This window comes from Cervus elaphus, chromosome 11 (genome assembly GCF_910594005.1).
Source record: "Cervus elaphus chromosome 11, mCerEla1.1, whole genome shotgun sequence".
NCBI classification, from domain to species: Eukaryota; Metazoa; Chordata; class Mammalia; order Artiodactyla; family Cervidae; genus Cervus; species Cervus elaphus.
In genome coordinates, this window is record NC_057825.1 from 89,432,859 (window position 1) to 89,456,041 (window position 23,183).

The 23,183-nt window shown below is 50.8% G+C and overlaps 1 protein-coding gene across 1 annotated transcript; it reads left to right on the forward strand.

Moving 5' to 3' along the window:
- The first annotated feature begins 13,952 nt into the window (after nucleotides 1-13,952).
- Nucleotides 13,953-23,183, forward strand: NAGK (N-acetylglucosamine kinase). The gene is made up of 10 exons (XM_043918331.1): nucleotides 13,953-14,320; nucleotides 16,331-16,415; nucleotides 16,570-16,668; nucleotides 17,435-17,576; nucleotides 18,358-18,468; nucleotides 19,152-19,264; nucleotides 20,493-20,580; nucleotides 21,531-21,628; nucleotides 22,140-22,218; nucleotides 22,853-23,183. The coding sequence occupies exons 1-10, from the start codon at nucleotides 14,292-14,294 to the stop codon at nucleotides 23,041-23,043; spliced, it is 1,035 nt and encodes a 344-aa protein (XP_043774266.1). The 5' UTR covers nucleotides 13,953-14,291; the 3' UTR covers nucleotides 23,044-23,183.

Below are 23,183 nucleotides of genomic sequence, written 5' to 3' on the forward strand. Positions count from 1 at the left end.
AGGCACCACAGAGTTTGTTTCTGGCAACTCAAGAGTCCTAACTGCCCCCGGGGAGAAGGTTACCAGGGCCCCAGCTTCCCCAGCAGCAGCTGCGTCCACGTCCCCCTGGTTGCTTACTCTCTCTGAACGGAGAGTCAGGGACGTCTCCATTTCACTTGCACAGCCTAACAACTCCTCAGACCACTGGGATTAGACTCCGGGCTGGGGCCCAGGCTGCGGCAGTTTCTCAAGCGCTCTCATGGTGCAGGACACCCCCCTGTTTGCACAAGGCTTCCGCAGGGCAAAGCCATGATGGGAACCGCTGCCCCGGTGGGGCGAAGTGCCCAGGAGAGCCCAGGGCACTGCAGTCCTGAGACCCCACCCGCTCAGGTAGTCAGGGGCCATGGTGGCTGAGGAGGGGCCGGCATGTAAGGTGAGCCTTACAGTCCTCCTTCTTCTTCCTCCCCTTCCTTCCAGCTCCTCCTCAGCAGAGGGCTTCTCCCCTAAGTTTTCTTGGCCCTACTCCCAGTCCCAGTCCTTCATGGCCCTGGAACCCTACTTCTCCCGGCCCCCTGCCCTGCACAGACCCTTCTCTCTCAACTCACAGTGTTCTTCCTGCCCCCCTCTCTGCCCATCCAGCTTCTACCAGTCTTTCAAGACCCTTTGAATACTCCTCCTCCAGGAAGCCTTCCTGAGTGCTCCAGCCCATTCTAGCTCCCATCTTCTCTGGCCTCCTGTCCGCACCTGGAGTCTGTGGTCCACACCAGGCTCATTTACTGCCTCCTGGTGACTTTTCAAGAGTTGACGCCTTGCCTCCCTAGCCAGTCTGTGAAACCCATGCCTGCCTCTCCCCACCTCGCCCCCTGACCCCCTGCCCCGACCCAGTCTGGTCAAAACCTGGGCGAGGCACTTAGAGAGGCTCTGAATCCAGGGCCCTCGTTGCCCCTCCCAGCTCCACCTTCTCCCCTCCCCACTCCCAAGTTTCAGTGAGGGTCCACTCCTAGGAGGGTCCAGAGGGAGTCAGGTTCAATGGGAACACACAAAGATGCAGCTGCGGCCACTGGGATGGATACCCTGGGCAGAGGGCTAGATTACTTCTTAATTTCCTCCCAAATTTAAGTCTCTGAGCCCCCCACACAGCTGAGCTGCCATCCAGCCAACCCGCCTCCTTGCCCCGCCACCACGCGCCATGCCCCTTCAGGGTAGGCAGCAGCCGGGACGGGAGTCTGAGACCACAGCCAGAGGTCAGTAAGAGGCCAGGATGAGTGTCGGCCTGGTTTGGGGGCTGCCGGTCTGGCCAGCCATGCAGCAGCGGTTGACATTGACAGCAACGGCAAAGGCAGAGCTACAGTGCAGGTCTCTGCCGGCCAGCCCCGCAATCCCGCGGCCCCCAGAGCTGTTGTCTCCACCGCCTTGACAAGAGTGGAGGAGGCAGCTTCTCCCCGAGAGCCTCGGGGTCACGCTAGGGAACAGGGTGTTACTGTTTCAGAGGCTGACAGGCGACAAACTGCAAGACACCTCACGCACTCACACCCAGAAAGGCACGTACCCAGAGAGGCTGCAGGATCCCCAGAGGCGCCCAGCTGCAGACATACAGGCATGGGGGGCTCACTCACAGACACACAAACAACCAGGAAGGACCCAGTCTGACACAGACACCGGATACACACAAGTATACACGCTCACACAGGCCCGCAGACAAAGCTGCACGGGGAGACAGACACAGGCCCCATGCCTGCCGTCACCCTGAGACACCGCAGTCCGCCCCAGCAGAAGGAAGCCTTTGGCTGGGTTGGTGTGGTGACAACGGTTTTGCTCCCCTACCACCTCCCTTCCTCTCGTCCACCCAACCTCTCCCAGAGGCCACCTGTGGCAGAGCCCACTAAGCTTCCCCTCCTGGGCCTGCGAGGCTCCCTGTCCAGGGCTTCTGGGTTTGGGAAATGAAAGACAAGGTCTGAAGCCTGCTCTGGCACATTTGCTGGGGTCTGGAGCCTGCCCTTCCCACAGAGAGGCGGTGCGCAGAGCGGGGAGGCCTCCAGCTCTCCCCAGGCCCAGCCCTGCCAGGCCTCCCGAGTCTGGGCTGAGAGAGCATGGTCCAGGGTATCCATCGTCCCCACCAGCCTCTTTGCAGTCCCATCACACCATCTGCCAGTGGCTCCTCGCGTCAGAGCACCCACAGGCAGCCTCGCCTCTGGCCTCTAGGATGCAGCTTCCAGGCCAGTTCTCTGAGAGAGAAAAGGAGCCTGGCAGTGGCTTCTCTGGTTTCTGGCCACCCCGTGGACACGTCGGCCGAGCTGAGGGGCCCACATGGGGAGGCCCGGCCGTGCTGGACAGTGGGGGTGGATTTAGCAAGCTGAGTTGGACAAGGAGGTTCTCACTGAGGGCTGTTCCCAGGTCTGGCCTGTCAGATATCCCCTCAGCTGTGGGGTCTCCCTTTTCCTCCCATCCACATCACACACGGACAGCACAGTGGAACCCTAGCTGGGTACTCTGGCCCTGCTTTCCGCACCCTTGTCTACAGCGCTCTGCTCGGGGTAGTCATGAGCTGCCTCCTGCTCATGTAGATCAAGATCACCTCCTCCGAGGGGCCCTCCCTGATCACAGACTGAAACAGGAACCCCAGCCTTTTCCTGTTTGCCTTTCCTCTTAGCACTTTCCTCTACCGCGTCGGCAGAGTAGTTGTTTACTGGCTGCTTTTTGGTCTCTCCCACTAGAACAGAAGCCCCTGGAGGGCAGGGACTTCAGCCTGCTCAGTCCTAGAAGCCTCACCTCTCACTAAGTAAGCACACAAAGCACGTAGTAAACATGCTGAAGGGACGTGAGCAGGTGTGTGCACGCACACTGACACACAAGTCCTGGATGACGAACTGGTAACACACCACACACATTTACACACACTACACATGTGCATGCACACACCACACGTGTATGCACACACCACACACGTGTATACACACCACATGTGTATGTACACATCACGTGTGCACACACACTACACGTGTGCACATACCACACATGTACGCACACACCACACATGTATGCACACAGTACACGTGTTCACACACCACACATGTGTACACAGGCACCACACACACTAACTCTCAGGCAGAGGCATGCGTACTCCCGCGTCTCACTTGGTCCAGCTGCCCTGAGCCCAGGGGAAGTGTTATCACCCACACTCCGCAGCGCAGGCAGCCTCCAGCCAGACTCCACTCAGCCCTCCTGCTGCTAACTCAGGCTGACATGCCGGTGGCACGTGGGGCTTCTCGTGGAAGCCGCGGCAAGCCCACTGCCACTGTGGTGGCTGCTAATTGGCTCTGTGTTGAGCCCTGGGTCACCGCTCGGTCAGCCATGGCTGATACCTTCTTCCCACTTGTCTCAGGAAAGGCGCTGCTGTCCCCTCTGCTTAGGCCTCAGACAGCCGCTGAACCACACATGCCCGGCCACGGGGGACCGGCTGGACCAGTGAGTCCTGCTGATGGTGGCTCCTGCCCCTCACCCTCCTGAGAGATTGCAGAGATGGCTCAGCGCACAGGACTGGCCTGGGGGGATATGGTGTGATGACAAGGGTGTGAGGAGGGCTCCAAGCCCAAACATCTATGCAGGATGACCTGTTCAGTATCTGAAAAGCCACTGTTAGAGGGACAGACCTCTAGGTCCATCTTTGCTCTCCCTCATCTGTTCAGTTCAGTCACTCAGTCGTGTCCGACTCTGCGACCCCATGGACAGCAGCATGCCAGGATTCCCTGTCCATCACCAAATCTCAGAGCTTGCTCAAACTCATGTCGAGTTGGTGATGCCATCCAACCATCTCATCCTCTGTCATCTCCTCTCCTCCCACCTTTGATCTTTCCCAGCATCAGGGTCTTTCCAAATGAGTCAGTTCTTCGCATCAGGTGGCCAAAGTATTGGAGTTTCAGCTTCAGCATCAGTCCTTTCAATGAATATTCAGGACTCATCTCCTTTAGGATGGACTGGTTGAATCTCCTTGCAGTTCAAGGGTCTCTCAAGAGTCTCCTCCAGCACCACAGTTCAAAAGCATCAGTTCTTCTGTGCCCAGTGAGGCACTCCCTCATGATTTCTCTTAAAGTGCACACCCCCTAATGGGAGTGGGTGAGGAGAGGAAGCCCCACAAACTGGAGTACTACAGTCGATCCCTGCTGACATGCATCTGTCAGGGTTGGTACAGATGCTCCTGGCACCCCACTTCCAGGGATTTTCCAGGGGTTTTCCAGGGATTGAGTAGAAGCAGTTGCCCAGCCTCTCGCCATCCCCAGCATTAGGGTTCTGGGGACGATGAAGTGGCTTTTTCTCAGCCAAGGCTGGAATCCTCAGTGGGAGCTAGTTTACGATGCTCCTCTCAATGAGGCAGTGCCCAGGCCATGAGAAAACTTAAAACTTGGCCTCCTCAAAGGGGTACCTACCTCATGCCCACCTTTCATGCCTCCAGAGCCCAGCTTGGACCCCTTCACACTTTCACCAGGACCCAAAGTCTCCCATCAGTTTGGGATTAGAATACCTCTCACTCTGTAACCCATCCCCAAATCCTGCCTCCTCCAAGAAGGACCCTCCTACTACTCTGGCCAGATCTTGTAACCTTTGTCTACATCCTTGCCCCATCTATCCTACTCGAGGGATTGCAGAACTCTGGGCATATTTGGGTGATAGCATGCCTCTCCTGCCTTTCACCCCCTCAATGCCCCAGCTCAGGGGTTCAAGACTGAAAAAAAAAATCCCATCTGGTCATCCACTCCAATGGCCTCCTTTGATATACTCCATCACTCAGAGAGAGGCAAGATGCTGGGGAGGGACAAAAAGAGGCTCTGGGCAACACTTCCTAGGCCGGTCACGCCCTTGCTCTATGTCTAGAGAGCTGAAAGCCACACTGCCCCTCCTCCTTAGGAGTCAGAAAAGGCTGGAGCCAGCCAAGGTCTGCCTGAGCCAGTGTTTGGGGAAAGATTCTGGGCTGCCGCAGAGAAGGAGGTAAGAGGCAGGGAAGGAGTGGAGGAGGGCAAACCCCACTTGGCTAGGCCATGGCTTTGTCCATCTCCTCCAGGCCCTGGGCCTCCAGCAGAGATGACCAGGCTCTGGGAAATGGTCCAGGGCTGCTGGTGGTTCCAGCCCAGAGGGAAGCAAAGTACACCCGGGACTCTAGGGTGAGGCGGCTTGGAGAGTTGAAAAGCCCGACTTTTAAATGCCAGTGGATGATTAGAGAGAAAAAGAAAGTGAATAGAATAGAAATTACACTTCCAGCTGGATTACCCTCTGAGATTACTGAGCTGGAAAAGGACCATAACATTACTGAGCTCCAGGACCATAAGATAGATGACCCTGTAGATCAATATTCTTTTCCAGAGTTTCAAACTGGAATTAAGAGAAAGTGTGTGTGTGTGTGCATGTGTGTGTCTATGTGTGTTGGAAGGGCAGAGATATTAGGCACCTAATACCTCTTGTGAGGTAACACTTCCTTGGTACAAGTGTCAACTACAAATTGGCATTTGCCATGGGTGCTTGCCATCTACCTCTATAAGGGTTAAATCGTGTGTTGCTGCTGACCTTCAACACCCCCTGAAAGGAGTTCATGGTGGAGAGCTGAAATGAGGCACTCTGTTCTCCAGGAAAACCTGCAGAACAGATCTTTGGATAGATATTCTCAGGACTGATTTTATGAGCCCAACTCGTGTGTCTTCTCATATCTCGATGAGCTCTAAAATCGGTCATGGTGACACTGTTCTTCGTGGCTAGCGAAGGCTTCATGAGACTACAGAAATCTTCTGGAAAAATACATGCTTGATTGCATGTATTCCACCTTTGCCAAAAATCATATATATATATACTGACTTTCCCCCCACCCCCTGCCTCTTTGGAGCAGTTTCCCAGATCTATCTAAGGTGCTATCTCCTGGACTGCAGTCCTTATTTTGCCTGAAATAAAGAAACTCTTAACTCTCACTTTAAGCTTTTTTTTTTTTTTTAAGTCAGCACAAGTATCCTTGCTTATTGAGCCATTAAATAGGATGAAACTGGTTGTTCTCCTTTGGGGCTTTTCTGAGCCTTAATGTATTGATGGGCAGCAGGACTCCCCAGGATAAGGGTGGGGCAGGAAGACTAAAGAGGACTCTCTTCTGAGGGACCACAGGAACTCTTTGTTCTGGAAGTACCAATGAACATCTCTCGAGGAAACATCATTTGGGAAACAATGCTGAATTGATCTGTGGAACAAATACCTCATTCTCTTATTCCCAGTGACATGTAAATCCTGCTCTCTTAAATTTTGGAAGACAATTTTATTGAACTGAAAACTCAACATTTCTCCTCCTAAAGACTCCTGAGCCATATAATCTGTCATGGGTCATTGGGGCAACTGACAGAGTTGCCCTCTCCAGGAGTGATTTTTTTTCATAGAGTGACCAACTCATCCTATTTTTAAATGAAATCCCTCAGTCCTGAGCAAACCAGACCATTGATCTCCCAATTTCTTAACAGGTATTGAAATATCAGGGATTGGCTCCAAGGAGATTGGCAGGCAGGGCATCATGAAAGGTATTGTTTTAACTGATTAAGCTGTTGCAAGAAAGCGTGTGGGGCATGAGAGGATGGTCACTTCCCAGGTCTCAGATGAGTCCCTGGGACTAGGTTCTTGGCTTTGCACAGGAAAGAATTCAAGAACAAGCCATAGTAAAGAGAAAGAAGGTTTATTTGGGGGAGATACACATTCTGCAGACAGAATGTGGGCCATCTCAGAAGATGAAAGAGGCCTGGAAACATGAGGTGGTTAGTTTTTATAGGCTGGGTGATTTCATAGGCTAATGAGTGAGATGATTTGTCGTTGCTGTGGTTTGGTCACTCAGTGGTGTCTGACTCTTTGAAACCCCATGGATTGCAACACACCAGACTCCCCTTGAAGATCACATCCAGGTTACTCATCACCTAAGAGAAAACAGACACTAATCACCCCTGCCTCCGGACAGTATCTATCAGAAGGTAAGCACAGGCTTATCGGTTATTGACTGGTTGGAATGTAACCGTGGGCTTATTGATTATTAACTGTTTGAACACATAACACGTGAATGATGGGGTTATTGTGATTGTATTTACCCTTCCTTTGTAAGCATCAAGGGATTGGGGAGGTGGGTTTGGACACGTACACATGGGGTATAAAAGATTTTCACAAATGCTGGTTGGGGTCCTTGGCTAAGAGGAGACTCTGCCTTGGGCCTGCCGGTGTAATAAACTGCACTCCACTATCTGTATTGTCCTTCTGAGTGAGTTTGTTTCCCAGAAAGCATGGCTATAACAGGACCTTCATCAGCAAAGTGATGTCTCTGCATTTTAATATGCTGTCTAGATTGTTCATAGCTTTTCTTCCAAGAAGCAAGCATCTTTTAATTTCATGGCTGCAGTCAATGTCTGCAGTGATTTTGGAGCCCAAGACAATGAAATCTGTCACTGCTTCTGTTGCCCACCAAAATCTTGGCTTTCTCTGCCCACAGAAGCTGAATAAAAAGACAAAGAAAGTTTGAAGGAAATAGAAAGGTGCCTTTAATCCTCAGCCGGTGGAGGAGGGGAACACAGTAGGCTCATGCCTCAAGGACTGTGGGCCCCCTTTCCATAAGGAGTATAGGAGCTTCATATAAGATGAGGGCTTGCAGTCCGGGGTCTAATGAGGAACAGAGGTGTAAGGATCTTGTATTCTTCCTATTGCATTGTTTCCAACACAGTCATAGGCTGGAGTCAGTAACTCAGTAATTGAGTCTGGCAGTCTGGTGGCCCTGCAGCCTTCTCTTTATAATTCAAACAGAAAAACTAAGAGTGGTGGTCTGTGAAAAGACTGCTATAAAGGAAAGCACCAGATACAGGGTGTGATTAGCATAGAGTCAAAGGATAATAGGTGCAAAAGGTAGTTCGTTCAGAGTTAGGGGCAGAAAAGCAAATTTAGTAACAGACTAGAGATTAGGAACAAGTGAAAACTAGGAATCTTCAGGAAGAACAAACCCTGATAAAAGACTGGGACAAACTGGGAAGTAGGAGTTGGTGAAACGTTTACCACTGAAAAAAACAAAAAACATTTACCACTGGCTTTACATGTGACAGACTTCCTAGAAGAAATTCAGCTCACAGCCCTCCTTCCACATACACTTATTTCTGGGGTTCCTGTTGTACCACAGTGTCAGGAGAGGTATCAGCTGCTGCAAAGTTGAATGATGAAACTGGGAATTCTATAATTATTTGAGCAGCTATCATGACCCATGTTTGATCCCTGGGTTGGGAAGATCCCCTGGGGAAGGAAATAGCAACCCACTCCAGTATTCTTGCCTGGGAAATCCCATGGACAGAGGCGCCTGGCAGGCTGCAGTCCAGGGCATCACAAAGAGTTGGACACGACTGAGTGACTAACACTTCACTTCACTTCATGACCGAAAGCATGTATCAAGTGCTCCTAATCCACAGAGAATCTGGCCCGTCTGGTAGAATGGAAAAGGCTTGGAGTCAGAGAGGACTGGTTTAAACCCCATCTTGGCCCCTGACCTCTGGAGTTTCAGCCTCTGTAAAATTTTTCTTATCAGGGACTTTGTGGTCAGGGGATGCGATGCTGCTGCTCTTCTCCTGTGATTCCTGTATGCAGCAGACTGTAGGGGGAGTCCAGGTGCCAGGAGAAGGGAACCAACCTGCCCTGACACCTGCCAAGAGGATAGGTTTCAAAACGGGCAGTGTGCTCTGGGAAACTGGATGCTTCATGGGCTGAGGGAATCTCAGGAGCTGTTAGGAGACTGGTTGCAAATGAGCAAAGACCCTGATGGGAAAACCTCAGCTCTCAGCAGATGCCTGGAGCTGCCCTTACCCACAGCCCCCTGGCCCTCAGACACAAGTGTGGGAAAACAAGAGGAGGAAGGACAAGAGGTCAGTCTAAACCCAAACCTGAAATCACTTTCTCCTGTAAGCGGCTAGATTAAAAGTGGAGGGTTGAGACAGAAATTATGCTTAGTTGTAGGAAAATAGGTGCATTTTGAACCCCTGAGTCTGTAGTCTATAAAAAATGGACCCATTACGCAGGACATGCTTTCACGTATGTCCTTCTACACTGGTGTACACAGACCAGAGACCACCGTTGCTCTCACACACGGCAAACATCTATCCAGTGTGTGCTGCTAAAGGTCTACCAGCCAGCTTTCTGGGAAATACAAATAACAACAATGTGATTGGCACCAGTTGCTGATTTCTGTGCTGTAAATACTCCCACCATGGTAATTTAGAGCTACCAATGCCGTATCACTGAACAGTTAGAAAAATATGAACAATTAGCTCTTTGTGAGCTAGTGCGGGCCAGCTCCAGCACAACGGGCAAAGTTACATTTGTACACCTATGCACCCACTCAGAGGTACCTAGATGTGCAGGATTGCTTAGGTTCCTTTGAGAAGTGAAATGCTAATTCTGTACATACACTAATACAGAAACATGCATAAAGATAAAATCTCAAATACATGCCCTTGTAGATGAATTTAGTCACTTAGAACATATACAAATATGTAAATATATACAAATCTACATATAGATCAATACAAGCCAAAACATGCATATAAACACATATATAAACACACTCGTGCCTAGGAAGAGGGAGTAAACCAACCTGATTTTCTGGGGTAGTTGGCTTGACCTAAGGCCCCCCTTTCATTTTTTTTTTTTAAGGCCCCCCTTTCAGAACCACATCAGATCAAGGCAGAAGAGGCTTGAAAGGCAGACTGTGTACAATCATCCACACTTGCTTCTTTGGACACCTCACCCCTTTTGAATTGTTTCTGGTGGACCTACAGGTGTGGAAGAGCTCTTGCCTTCCAGCTACCAGCCTCAGAGTCCCACCTCCGCCCTTAGTAAGGCAGCCCCTCACCCCTCTCTCTTCCCCTGTAAGAAGCCAACTCCAGCCTGTCTCTGCTCTCATCGTAGAACAACAAAGGACAAGGTCAGCATTATCCCCACCCTAACTTCAATCCCTCCCCATGACTTCTGCCCTGCTCCTCATCACTTCTTGTTCATCTCTTGCTTGGGTCATTGCCCCAGCTTTCTGAGTATCTTCCTGCTCCAGGCTCTTCCCTCCCATTTATCCTGCTATAAGGAACCTGCCAGATTAATTATCCTAAAGCACAGTGCTGAGGTCACACGTGCCGTGGTAACTTCCCAATGCAGGACACATCAGGGCTCGATCCCTCTGAGGCCCCCTGACCACTTGTCCAGCACCCACTTCCCCAGTTCACAATTTCACTTCTATTTTCTCCAAACGTCTTCCTCTCCCCAGTTTGTTCTGCAAAACGTCTCTGCTGTAGAATCTGCTCGCTTCCGTCTTTAGTTCACAGTAGTATTTACTACCTCTCATATTTGTGGTAGAGTGCTTTATAGTTTATAAGTACTCTTAAAACCATTCATGGACCTCCCGTTATATGCCTGATACTGAGGTTAGCCCAAGAAATACAGTGCTGAGTGAAAACAGATGTGGTTGTGCTTTCATGAACCAGGTCAACATACCCTTTTGAGTATCTTGGATCCTCAAACCCCCTGCTCCAAAATCATAAGCGGATTTGGGAGGGAGGATATTTTTCCACTATTTTACCTGACCCCTCCCCCACTCCTCAGGAAATATGGCCTCCCTGGAGTCATGGGGATTAAGTAGAGAAGACAGAATGAAACTGGCTTGCAGATTCTTAGAGGACTTTACCAATCTTGTGAGCGTCACAGGAGCAGCTGCTAGGGCATTGCAAGGCCAGTACAAGGGGCACTAAACCTTTACAAAGCTATATAGTCATTAACACTTGTCTGCATTGCAACATCTTTATTTCCTTCCCATTATAGTAACTACCCACACCCATTTTAAGCAACATCTTTTATTTGTGTGAGCCTAGGCTAATTACTTTGATTTCACAGTTTCCTCACTTGTAATATGTGGTTAGAAATCTGATATTTTCATGGGGTTGTTGGAATGATCAAATGAGATAAAGATACATAAAATAACTTTATAGAACTTTAATGTACAACACAAATGGATAGCCATTTATTCAACACAGTTTTCTTCTTTAAATCAATCATATTTCATAAATAGGTACTTAACAACTTTGAAATGTTCTGGCCCGGATGGCTAGGAGACAGGATATAGAATAGCACAGTGCTAGCGGTAAAGAATCTGCCAACACAGGAGATGTAAGAGATGCAGGTTCAATCCCCGGGCCCCCTGGAGGAGGGCATGGCAACCCACTCCAGTATTCTTGCCTGGAGAATCCCATGGGCAGAGGAGTCTGGTGGCTACAGTTCATCAGGTTGCAAAGAGTTGGACAGGACTGAAGCAACTTAACATTGATGCACATGCAGTAGAAATGTGAGTCACATATGTAATATTTAAAATTTCTAGTAACTATATTTTAAAAAGATAACAGACTGGCAGAATTTATTTTAATAACATATCATTTTAATTCACTATCTCCAAATAATATCTACATGTCACTTGTGTAAAAATTACAGGAGATACTTTTATACTCTGTCTTGGTACTAAATCTTAGCTGTCCTGTATTTTACACTCAGTGCATCTCATTTGGACTAGCCACATTTCAAGTGCTCAACAGTCACATGTGGCTACTCTGTTGGGACAGCAGACACTAATTAGCAAGGCCAATAAAAATTAGTTAAGATCTATGCAGTACTTTATGATTTCCACAACCCTTTTGATACATAAGTCCCGTGTAAGTCTGAGTAGGTGGCTGTTTAACATCTCCATTTCATAGAGGAAAAGAATCAGCAATTCTGTGTACTTTGCTCGAGGTCATCCACTAGCAAATGGTGAACTCAACTCTTATCTTCAAACCTTTCTTGTGCTTCCTTTTCTAACAAGAAATACAAAGGGAAACTTTAATATTATCATATACATAGATCCAAAGGCTCATTGTACCAAGGCATGAAAAGGAACAGTTCTTTTAAAATCTATCTACAATTTCCTCTTCAAAAATCCTGCCAGTTTAATCTCACCAGAATATTTTACTTCCATTATCCTAAAAATGTGTGCTTTGGATAAACACTTTCCAGGTCTGAAGTACTATGGATGTAAATGATACAGGTGGGCTTAAAAAAATCCTACCTGTCTCTCAGATACTCTCTATGATGTAGGGGTCTACTTTTAATTACTCTTAGGGGTTAAACTGAAGTGTTTCAGAGTCCCAGATAGGTAAGAAGTGAAAAGACTCCTCTTTTCTAGTTTTTTTTTTTTTTTTTTTGACTGTTTAATGGATTTATTTTTTCCATTTATTTTTATTAGTTGGAGGCTAATTACTTTACATGGTAGTAAAGTAGTGGTTTGTAGTGGTTTTTGCCATACATTGACATGAATCAGCCATGGATTTACATGTATTCCTCATCCTGAACCCCCCTCCCACCTCCCTCTCCATCCCATCCCTCTGGGTCGTCCCAGTGCACCAGCCCGGAGCACTTGTCTCATGCATCCAACCTGGGCTGGTGATCTGTTTCACCCTTGATAATATACATGTTTCGATGCTGTTCTCTCTAAACATCTTTTCTAGTTTAAAAAGCACATATGCCCCAAATGTTCAAAGCATAAACAGATCCAGTTGGCTGTCAGGGGAAGAGGCGCCTAGTGCTGGGTTTCTTTTATAAGATCGGCAGGCATGTCCGGGAGATGGGGGTGGGGAATTTGGGATAGGTTAGCTTGAGAATTGCCCTGCGAAGTCCCTCTCCCTAGACTGATGTTCCTGAAGAGATGTCAATGGCAGCTGACTGCCCTCCTAGCCCAGGTTGCTGCCCAGAACCGCCTGGAGATGCCCACGGAGGCGCGCAGGTGCCCCGGCTTGACTCCCAGACCGGACTAGTATTGTCCCCCTTCCGACATCCCTTTCCCTGTCCCCATCCCTATAAAGAATGAGAGCTCAGTGGTGGCTGGAAGGTAACAAAAGGCTTATAAAACCTGTCAACAACAAATAATCAGTCGATCTAAGAAAGAAATGGAAAATTTTATTCGAGCCAAATTTGCCGATTATAACTCAAGAAGAGCATCTCAGAAAGCTCTAAGAATTGTTTCACCTGTTAGAAGTTTAAGCACAGGGATTTACCTGGTGGCCCAGTGGCAAAGACTCCATGCTCTCAGTTCAGGAGTCCTGGGTTCGATCCCTGGTCAGGGAACTAGTTCCCACATGCCGCAGTTAAGACCCGGCAGAGGCAAATACATAAATAAATGTTTAAAAGGAAAAAAAAAAAAGAAGTCGAAGCACAGTAATACAAATTTTTTGAAAGACAGCTGTACATTAAATATTATTGACAGTTTACAGAATCCAGATCTAAGTGCCATGTGACCCTCTATCAAGAATGAGTGTTATCTTTAAGTCGTCGTCTTACTGATGCCAGAATTTTGCTCTTTATGGTTAAGCAGGTATTTCTGCCGAAAGGGAGGTTCACAGAGGCTTGGTCCATGCCTAACGCAGATACGCAATGCACAATAGGTGGGGGAAGAGGAGGCCAAAGGGCAGATAAAACCTTGAGTTTACATTTTTCTTGCCAAAAAAAAATACGAGTTTTATTTTACAAACCAAATCTGCTAGTTTGCCTGGCATACTACAGCCTCCAAATAGCCTCCACAAAGAACCCAACTTTCTCTGTAAGACAGTAAAAACTGAACGCTCCCTTCTCGGCTTACAAGGACAACCTGGAGAGCTTTCTCGGTTTCCAGCCCGCTTCTAGTTACTCTTCGTTACGAATATTCACACAAGCGAAGTGTAAAGTGTGCGTGGGTACTCATGGGCGCATGGTGTGACTCTGCCATCGCCGGGCTTGTGTTGGGTTGACCAGTGCGATAATTCTTTAAGACCTCCAGGGATCCCCGGTCCCATATCGCGAGGCTCTGCCCGCGACCTGCGTCACGGTCTGTTTCACCTGCAGTCTACGTGGCGCCCAAGCTTTGCGCATGCGCGAGGCGGAGCTGCCACCAACTTCCGGGCAGAGAGGGGCGAGCGAGGCAGTGATGGGTCTGGCCTGAACGCCCCGGGCTTTCGGGCTCCTCCACTTGGGATCCCGTATCCGTCTCCAGAAGCAGGGCCCAGGAGGTGGGGAGGAGGCCTGCAGGAGCCGCCGCGGACTGCACTTACCCAGCCGGGCGCACCAGCCAGACGGGCCGCTCCGGGGCTGGGGGCGGGCCGCGGCGCCACGCCCCACGCACGCGCACGGGGAGTCAGCTAGACCGCACCGGTGTTCACGTGACGCGGGGCGGTGCCCTGCGGACTGGAGGGAGGGAAGCGAGCGGCGGGATCCGCGGTGGCGGTAGCAGCAGCATGGTTACGCTGTACGGGGGCGTAGAGGGGTGAGTGCGGTCCGGAGCGGGGAGGCCGGGAGGGGCGTCCTGGGCCACTCTCTGGCACCACGAGAGGGGGTGAAAGGAAGGCCGTAGCCGGGCCGGCAGGCTGGTGACCTCCCTCCTCAGTGAGGGTTCGGCCACCTGGGCTTTGGGGCCTTGAGGAGGAGTGTGTGCAGGCGCAGCGGTGCCCTTGGGTGCGCGGTCGAGTACTTTGCAGGCACTGTTTGCCACGGCCACACCCCGGGGTCCCTCCTTTGTGTTTTGTGGCGGAAACACGCCCCTTTCTCCCACGAAAGACCCACTCCATCGGAGTTCTGCTGGAGCAGCTCTTTTTTTCTTTTTCCCCATTCCTGCTCCCGAGAGTTTTGCAGAACAGGTGTCAGGTGTGAAGTTGCTGGACTGGGGGTGGGGAGCGGGAGTGTGGTGGAATCCGGAACAGTGAGCTTTGCCAGAAGGTATCTGGGATTTAAGGGACATCACAGGTGGTGCAGTAGTGAATCCGCTTGCTGCTGCAGAAGACGCATTGGATCCCTGAGTTGGGAAGATCCCCTGAAGGAGGAAATGGTAGTCCACTCCAGAATTCTTGCTTGGAGAATCCCATGGACAGAGGAGCCTGGTGGGCTACAGTCCCTAGGGTTGCAACGAGTCAGAAGCGACTGAGCGCGGGGACACACAGACAGACACACGACCTAAAACTGGGGTGGTGGGAGTGCTAGCCTGTCCTGATGTCTGAAACCCCTCCATTTTTTTTTTTTTAAGCTTCTCCGTTCTTATTGGCACTTAAGGCTCCTCACCCTAGATCCAGCCCTCTTGTTCTTGCATATTTCCTGCTGGGAAGCTTGTCTGCCAGACTTTTTGTAATAACTTTTTTCCTCCGTATCACCATGGGCAAGACTCTTGCCCTATCTGGGCTTCAGTTACCACATGTGTGAAGTGAGAAGAGCGATGAACAGAATGATCACCAAAGTTCCCTGCCAGTGACAACATTCTATGAATCTGGGTGTGTCAGATCAGAGTAGAGAGTGGCTTTTGTCTGAGCTAGAGCATTTTTTAATCTGAGCTTGGACGACGACTACAGCAGTCACATCTCACTGCAGACACATACATGGACCCCAGAGTCTTTTCTTTCACATGCATGGTTAATGATCCGTCTCTCCTGCCCTGTATCTGTTGCAGTTTTTTTAACTAAGTACAGAAGTTTGTGTTCATCCTGGTCATATTCATGTGTACATATAAGCTTTTTTTCCAGTTTGTTCTTTGGGGACAGTGTGCCACCTCATGCATTAACTACCCCTTGAAACTTCTTGTCATCTTTGAGTTTGATAAGCAGGTCTTCAGTGTCCTCTTCTGATAGTCCTAAAAGAACTGATCAATAAAGAAACATACATCACACCACCACAGACCTCCTTCCAAACTACCATGTCCCAGCATTTGACCATTTAGTTGCTTAAGCAGGTATTAACTCTCCCTCCCATCTGGTCAGTGTCTCTCACAAGGGTGTCTTAAAGACCTTGGCAGCTGAAGCTGCTAAAGGCAACTTGTAGCTATTGTGAGAGAAGTAGAGACATGCAGTTCCTTTTATCTACCTGTGCCAGGTGTGAGGGTAAATAAATGATCCAGAGCTTGACCCCATGGAACTTAGAGTCTAGTGAGAGGCAGACAGGAAAACAGCTTAACACACTTTTAATACAGAGGAGTCCGGGGTGAGTGGGGTGGGGAACAGTGACACGGCTGAACTAATGGCGCTGTGGTGGCTGGCCACACATCAGAGGTTTCAAGGGCAAAGGGTCTTGGAGGATAAGTAGGATGCCTCCTAGGGAAGCTGAATGGGAACTGCATTTCGGAAGTCCAAGAGAATAGCAATCACCCAGCCACAGAGGAAGGTTTGGGAGTGGTAACTGGGTTTGCTAAAACTATCTCCCTCGCACTGGGCTCTGCCTGTGACAAGGACTGCACAGGTTTAGCTGTATCTGCAGGTTTTTGAGTTAAGACTGAGTGCCCCCTTGTGTTCTGTAGGGGAGGCACACGATCCAAGGTCCTTTTACTCTCAGAGGATGGGAAGATCCTGGCAGAAGCGGATGGACTCAGCACAAACCACTGGGTAAAGGCCACACTGAGGGGACGAGTAGGCTTGATTGTGGTTTTATCCTCTGTAACTCCTGTTAAGGTGGTGGCTGGGGGCTCACTTAGCAGCCTTTGGGGCAACACAGGTCATGCACGCCTTTGTAACTCCTCCTTCCCTTGATTGGGGCCAGCTGATCGGGACAGACAAGTGCGTGGAGAGGATCAACGAGATGGTGAACAGGGCCAAACGGAAAGCAGGGGTGGATCCTCTGGTTCCTCTCCGAAGCTTGGTGAGTCTGGGTAGTGCTTGGGAATTAGGTCACAGCAACGCTGAGACAGTGAGTTTGAACTGGAGGAGCCTGGTGACTGCAGAGGGAAAGACACATACATTCTTGTGGCTGCGTTGTCACCTACAAGCCACAGGATTGGAAGAGCAGAGGGATTTGGAGAGCCTTGAGGCCTTGGTTTGAATCCCAGCTTTGTCACTCAACATCTGGGTGACCCTCGGCACGTCACTTATCTTGTCTAAGCCTCAGTTTCCTCATTTGGGAATGCAGATAACAGTAGCTACCTCAGTTGCTGGGAAAGTAAAATGACATGATACATCCTAAAGTGGTTCGCACAGAGCCTGACGCATGAGCGCTGGTTAAATGTTAGCTAGTATTCCTGGCTCAGAGCTTACTCTCAGGTCACTGAAGTTCTGGCTTCTCCCTGGACGTGTTCGTGAGATGTCCTGCAGGCATGGCCAAACCCCATGCATTCCAAACCAAGCTCCTCTCTCCTCCGCTTGCTCCTCTGCCTGGTTTTTCTAAGGGCACTGTGTCCTTCCCAGCTCCAAACCTGGCAGTGTCGACTCCCTTGTCTTGTCCATGCTCCGTCCCGGTTCTTGCAGCCTCAGCCTTCTGCTGAGGCTCTGTGGGGTGGAAGGAGGACTGGGCTGCATGAACAGGGAAGGCCCAGCTGTAGAAAGCAGGGGCAGTCATCAGGAGGGGAGGGGGTTGAGAAAGGAGCTGGGTCTGGGCCTCTGCTTGCTCGCTCACCTCCCGCGTGGCCTAGGGCCTATCCCTGAGCGGTGGGGATCAGGAGGATGCGGTGAGAATGCTGATGGAGGAGCTGAGGGACCGATTTCCCTACCTGAGTGAAAGCTACTTAATCACCACCGATGCCGCCGGCTCCATCGCCACAGCTACGCCGGATGGTGAGGAGGTGGAGGGAGGGGTGAGGTTGAGAACCGGTTTTCTTGGGGAAGCCCCTCAGGTTTAGCTGGCAGAACTTGACTTGCAAATGTCTGGGGAGCAGCCTCCACCATGGCCCCCACTCCTTTCATTAGCAGAAGCTTGCTAGAGCAAGGACTAGACAGAGGAGGGAGGGCAAGAAGGGTGTCTTCATAGGAAGTGAGAAAGGAGTCAAACACGGGAGTCCACTGCAGAGGAGGATTGGGCTGTGCAGTGATGAAGCTGGCTGGGGGCAGCGACCAGTGTTGAAAAGACACTGGGAGGAGCTCTGTATTGGGAATGTAAAAGCTATGGGCATCATGAGATGGCCTGTTTTGCCAGCTGTACCATCTTGGAGAAGTTACGGAACTCTCTGAATTTAAATTTCCTCATCTGAAAAATGGGGATGATTGTCTTCTTGAGGTGGTTTAGGGTCTTGAATGAGTAGCACCGTGTGAACGGGGTCTCACACAACCCCTGGCACACGGCAGGGACTTGGTAAAGCAGGTAGTCACTTGAAGGCTGGCTGGGCAAGGAGACACAGACTCGGGTTCCTCTTTGGAGAAGGGCTCTATGTGACTGGAGTTCTTTTGAGACCCAGGCCCTCCACCTTGAGGCAGGAAACTAGCTTGGCTGGGTTTTCTCTACAAAGCTGGGTGGTGATCCCTTGGCTTGGGGCTGGTTTCTGTCCTTTCTTTCCTCAGTCGGAAGCTGGGAGCTCTGTGCAGAGCCTCGGCCACGCTGAGCCTCCCGTGCCCTTTCCAGGTGGGATCGTGCTCATCTCTGGGACGGGCTCCAACTGCAGGCTCATCAACCCCGACGGCTCTGAGAGCGGCTGTGGCGGCTGGGGCCACATGATGGGAGATGAGGGCTCAGGTGAGCTCACGCCGACTGGGCCTGTCCCAGGGTCCTGGACCTTCCCTCCCTGCAGCTCTCCATCTTCCTCTCCCCTCAGCCTGAAGACCCCTGGGGACTCTTGGGGGGACAGCACCTGAATCTGAGCTCAGGGTAATGACTAAGAGATCGTAGAGATGCAGTTGCTGGGTGAGTGGCAGGCCCTGCTCTTCAGCAGTAACTTGCACCCTGGACTCAGATTCATGCCTCAGCATCACAGCTGTTGCTTACCTCTGTTGACCTTTGGAGGGAACTGACACTATGAAGGTTAAGGTCATGGATGTCAGGAGCTGCATGCTAGTCTGCTAGTGGGAAAAGGGTATAGAAACTCCTCCCACCATCACTTCTTTATAGGTAGCAGGTGTAATGTTTTCATGAAGGCCGTTATGGTCTGGTTCCTGGCAGTGATGACAGTGGTTTGAGGGGCAGCTGGCTGACCCAGCCTTTATTTGGGGATGGGAGCGGAAGTGACACAGCTTCACTTGTTCTGTCTCCTCCTCCAGCTTTCCCTTATGTGGATCAGGTACAGTTTAATTAAAGGACCCCAGACTGGGAATCGGGGCACCTAATTCTCTGTAATACCCAACCCCGTCTAGGTCTGAGTTTCCTTCCCTGTGAATTTGGGGAGATTGCCCTATCTTCTTAGTCCTCTCTGCTCTCTGCAGCCTACTGGATTGCACACCAAGCAGTGAAAATAGTGTTTGACTCCATCGACAACCTAGAGGCGGCTCCTCATGACATTGGCTATGTCAAACAGGCCATGTTCAACTATTTCCAGGTACTTGCACCCAGTAAACATGCCCGTGTGGATAGGACAGCGGGAGACTGAGCAGGAGTGGGTTCGAGAGAGGGACTGGGTGGGCCAGGGGAAGTCAGGGTGAATTGTGGGTCAGAGCTGGAGGATGGAGAAGTCGTCAGTGGGGACAGGATTCAGAATGAGGTGGGTGCTGCTTTCCCCGAGTGTCAGGCATGAGAAGTGGGGCCAAACTAGACTTCATCCTTGGGCAGCTAGACTCTGCGGGGAGGTGAAGGCAGATGCCATTTTAGGCTGGAAGGAGAGGTGCAGGGTGAGATTGGGAGCCAGTGCACACAGACCCAGGGGCAGCAGATTCGGTCTTCCCAGGTACGCTGGACTGTGAGCCACCTCTGGCCTGTATGGTCAGGGAGGAGAGCGGTTAAAGAGGTGGGCAGGGAGAGCTCTTGGGAAGGTACAGCCTCCCACCCAGGGCGGCAGGGATTGACTGTCCTAGTCTGGGCTGTGCTCATTTGCAGTGGGTTAGGAAACAGCTGCCTTTAGCTACACTAGAGGTGGACGTGGGGAGGAGAGAAGGGAAATCAGTTTATTTGATAGGCATCTCTCTGGCTGAGGGCCCTGTGAGCAAGCAGGGGTCTCACCTGACTCAGCAGATTGGTTCTGAACTCCACTAATATGTCTGCTCCTCCCTCTCTTATCCTTTAGCCATTAAGTTGTTAGAAAGATTAACTGACAGGGTGTGTGACATGCTTAACATGCTCAAATTTTTGTGCCTCCCCCCCCCCCCCCACTTCATTTTAGTAATGTTGTCTAGGGAGTCCCTCGTTCTTTGGGACCTTCAGAGGCGTCACAGGTTTATAAGTTTGTTGTGGTAGAAGATGGACCTGTGGTGAAATAAACGTGTGGGGAAAACAAATCAGTTTCTTTCCGATCTACCCTGTGACATTTGAGGGAGAGGTGCGGTGAGCAGTCGTCCTTAGCACCTGAGGAAACTGCAGAGCACGCTTTGGTGAGACCAGACTGCTCGGCGTTGTGTTCCAGCGACCCCTAAAGAGCAGTAGATGCCATGCTGGGGAAAACAGAGAACTTTTCTCAAACGACGCATCTTAAATCCTTGTACTCTCTCAGGCTTAAACAAATATTACTCCAGCTTTTCTAACAGCAGAGACGGCAGGAAGGCCACCTGGGTGGGCAGACTGGGAATTTCCCTTTGCCTCTGCTGACTGTCTTGTGCCCTCTCTCTGTCTCCCAGGTGCCAGATCGGCTAGGAATCCTCACCCACCTGTATAGGGACTTCGATAAATGCAGGTTTGCTGGGTTTTGCCGGAAAGTTGCAGAAGGTACTGGAGATGGGGCAGGGTTTTATCTGATTTTGTTCTGCAAAGACCTTCCTAATAGGAGGATGGAGTAGGATTCAGATGGGGATTGGAAGTCAGTTTCCCTTTGACCAAGTGACCTTAGTTTTATGCTACCATGGGCCTTGGTACTGGTAGGCCATAGGGTGGAAGCAGAAGGATGCTCAGGTTGTGTGGACAGGTGTTTCATGTTGCCTGTTTCTCTTCTTGACAGCTATCAGGGCCCGTGCAGGCTGTATGTCTATATCTGAGACATTCATGAAGCAGTTATCCTTTGGGCGAATCTATAACTTTCTTTTTTAACTGGTGATACCCAGAGGACGAGGGGATCACAGAGAGGTTAGGCACATTTGGTTAAATACCAGGAGAAGTTGAGCGAGGTCTCGTGTGTCTGCACATTGCTTTTTCTCCACTGTACAGGCCATACTCCTTTAATTTCGATTCCTGCAGCCTCAGGGCATTTTAGGGCCCCCTTAGATCCTGCTGGCCTGAGGCCCTTTCAGAGCAGAGCCAGGAAGGGACTGGGCTGACCAACAGCAGACTGTTGGAGGTGGGTGGCGGGCCCTGGCAGCAGTACCAGCTATGCTCAACTTCTGGCTTCCCAGAGCTGAGAGACCCTCAGAGACAGACTGAGTGACTCAGTGAAGTTAGAGACAGACCAGGCACCAGGGGGGCTCCTTTCTTGAGTGCCTGGAGTGAGCCCCCTCTGTGCAGGACACTGTTCTAGGGTGGAAGTTCCTAGTGGGGGGTGGGGGAGTGAGGACGAGAGGCCCCCCCAGAGGATGGCTTACCCACCCGTCAGCAGGCGAGCCTCGACTCTGGCTGAGCCCTTGGCTGGCCATGGTACTCCTCCAGGGCTGCCCAGCAGCAGAGAAGGAGAACAAGACGGCAGCTCCCTCGGTCCTCACCCGCTCCATTTCCTCCTCCCTGCCCAGGTGCTCAGCAGGGAGACCCCCTTTCCCGTTACATCTTCAGGAAGGCCGGGGAGATGCTGGGCAGACACGTTGTGGCAGTGTTGCCAGAGATTGACCCGGTGAGTTGAGCGGGAAACAGAGGTTGGGAAGCTGCTGACCCACATCCAGCTCTTTCCTGTTAGGATGAGGTTGTCCCTTCAAACTCTTCGTAAACTGGATACAGCTCTAAAGTAACTGAGGATATGAAGAAAATTCTGTGGGAAGTCTGTAACCAAAACAGGGTTTGGTTCAGTGCCTGCCCTTCGAGGCCGGTCCGTGGTGTTTGTATATATAACAGATTGGTTGACTGTCATGTCATGCTGTTGAGTCTGGTTCAGTCCTGCTTTTATCCCTTCCCCTCCCTTCTCTTTCCTTGCTCTCTGTTGCTCTTTAACCCATTGTTCCTTTTCCTTCTTTCCTTTGCCTTTTTAAATCTATTTTCCTCCCTTTTTTCTTTTTCCTTGAGTCCACCTTCTGGCTCTTGGCTAGAGGGAGAATGTCTAGGGTAGGTTGGGTTGGTCCTAAGAAACTGCCCCCTCTGGCATCAGCGAGGCTTGGTCGCCCCCAATTTCCATTTCTGCTTTCTGCCAGGTCTTATTCCAGGGAGAGATGGGCCTTCCCATCCTGTGTGTGGGCTCTGTGTGGAAGAGCTGGGAGCTGCTGAAGGAAGGTGAGCATAGGCTGGGGGGCCCTGTGGGGATGGGCAAGGGCGAGGGATGGGGCTGGAAGGCGGGTGGCCTGGGCAAACTGCCTGCCTCAGGGAGGACTTGGGACCTGGGCCCCGAGGCCTGGACAGGCTACTGATGTCTCAGGCCAAGACCCTCAGCCTTCACGCTTCCAGGGAGCCTTTTTTCACTGTCCCATCCAGCTTCCTTAAACTCTTAAAAAGAGTTCTTTTACAAAGGATTTACTAAATAAGCCCCACCTTTTAAAAATTAAAGACAGATCTAACTTGAAGTTGGAGCTTCTGACCAGCATGTCGTGACAGCCCAGTCATCATAATCCTACCTAGAAGGACAGAAGTGTGCCTTCTGCTACCTCGCAGCTTGTGTAGGTGGCTCTGTGGTTTTCATGACACTGCAGTAGCTCTAGGACCCGACGGAACCCCCAGGCGGCAGGGGGGCCGCGGGCTCCAGGATCCCACAGCCATCTCTGGGCTCCCACTACTGGCTGCACCATCTGTGAGGGGTTTGGCAGGTGGCTCCCCCACAGGAGGCCTCCGAGCCTGGGCCTCTTCTCTCCCTCCCTCCGTCCCCACCTTTTTCCTGGTCTCTTATCTCTGTCCTCTGCATTCTTTGCTCCAGGTTTCCTTTTGGCACTGACCCAAGGCAGAGAAATCCAGGCTCAGAACTCCTTCTCAGGCTTCACCCTGTTGAAGCTTCGACACTCCTCCGCCCTGGGCGCGGCCAGCCTTGGGGCCAGGCACATCGGACACCTCCTCCCCATGGACTACAATGCCAATGCCATTGCCTTCTACTCCTATACCTTCTCCTAGGGCACCGGCCCTGGCTTTATCCTCTCTAAGCAAGCCCAGTGGGCATTGGGTGCTGGAAGGCAGGAGGCTTTTTCTCCTTTTTTTTTTTTTTGGTAAAAAACACATATAAAAGAAAATAAATGCACTTTAACCACTCCCCA

Coding starts and splice junctions, on each gene's coding strand:
- NAGK (XM_043918331.1), top strand. CDS start 14,292: ATGGTTACGCTGTACGGGGGCGTAGAGGG. Junction 17,577..18,357: donor CGCCACAGCTACGCCGGATG/GTGAGGAGGTGG, acceptor TGCCCTTTCCAG/GTGGGATCGTGCTCATCTCT. Junction 18,469..19,151: donor GATGGGAGATGAGGGCTCAG/GTGAGCTCACGC, acceptor TGCTCTCTGCAG/CCTACTGGATTGCACACCAA.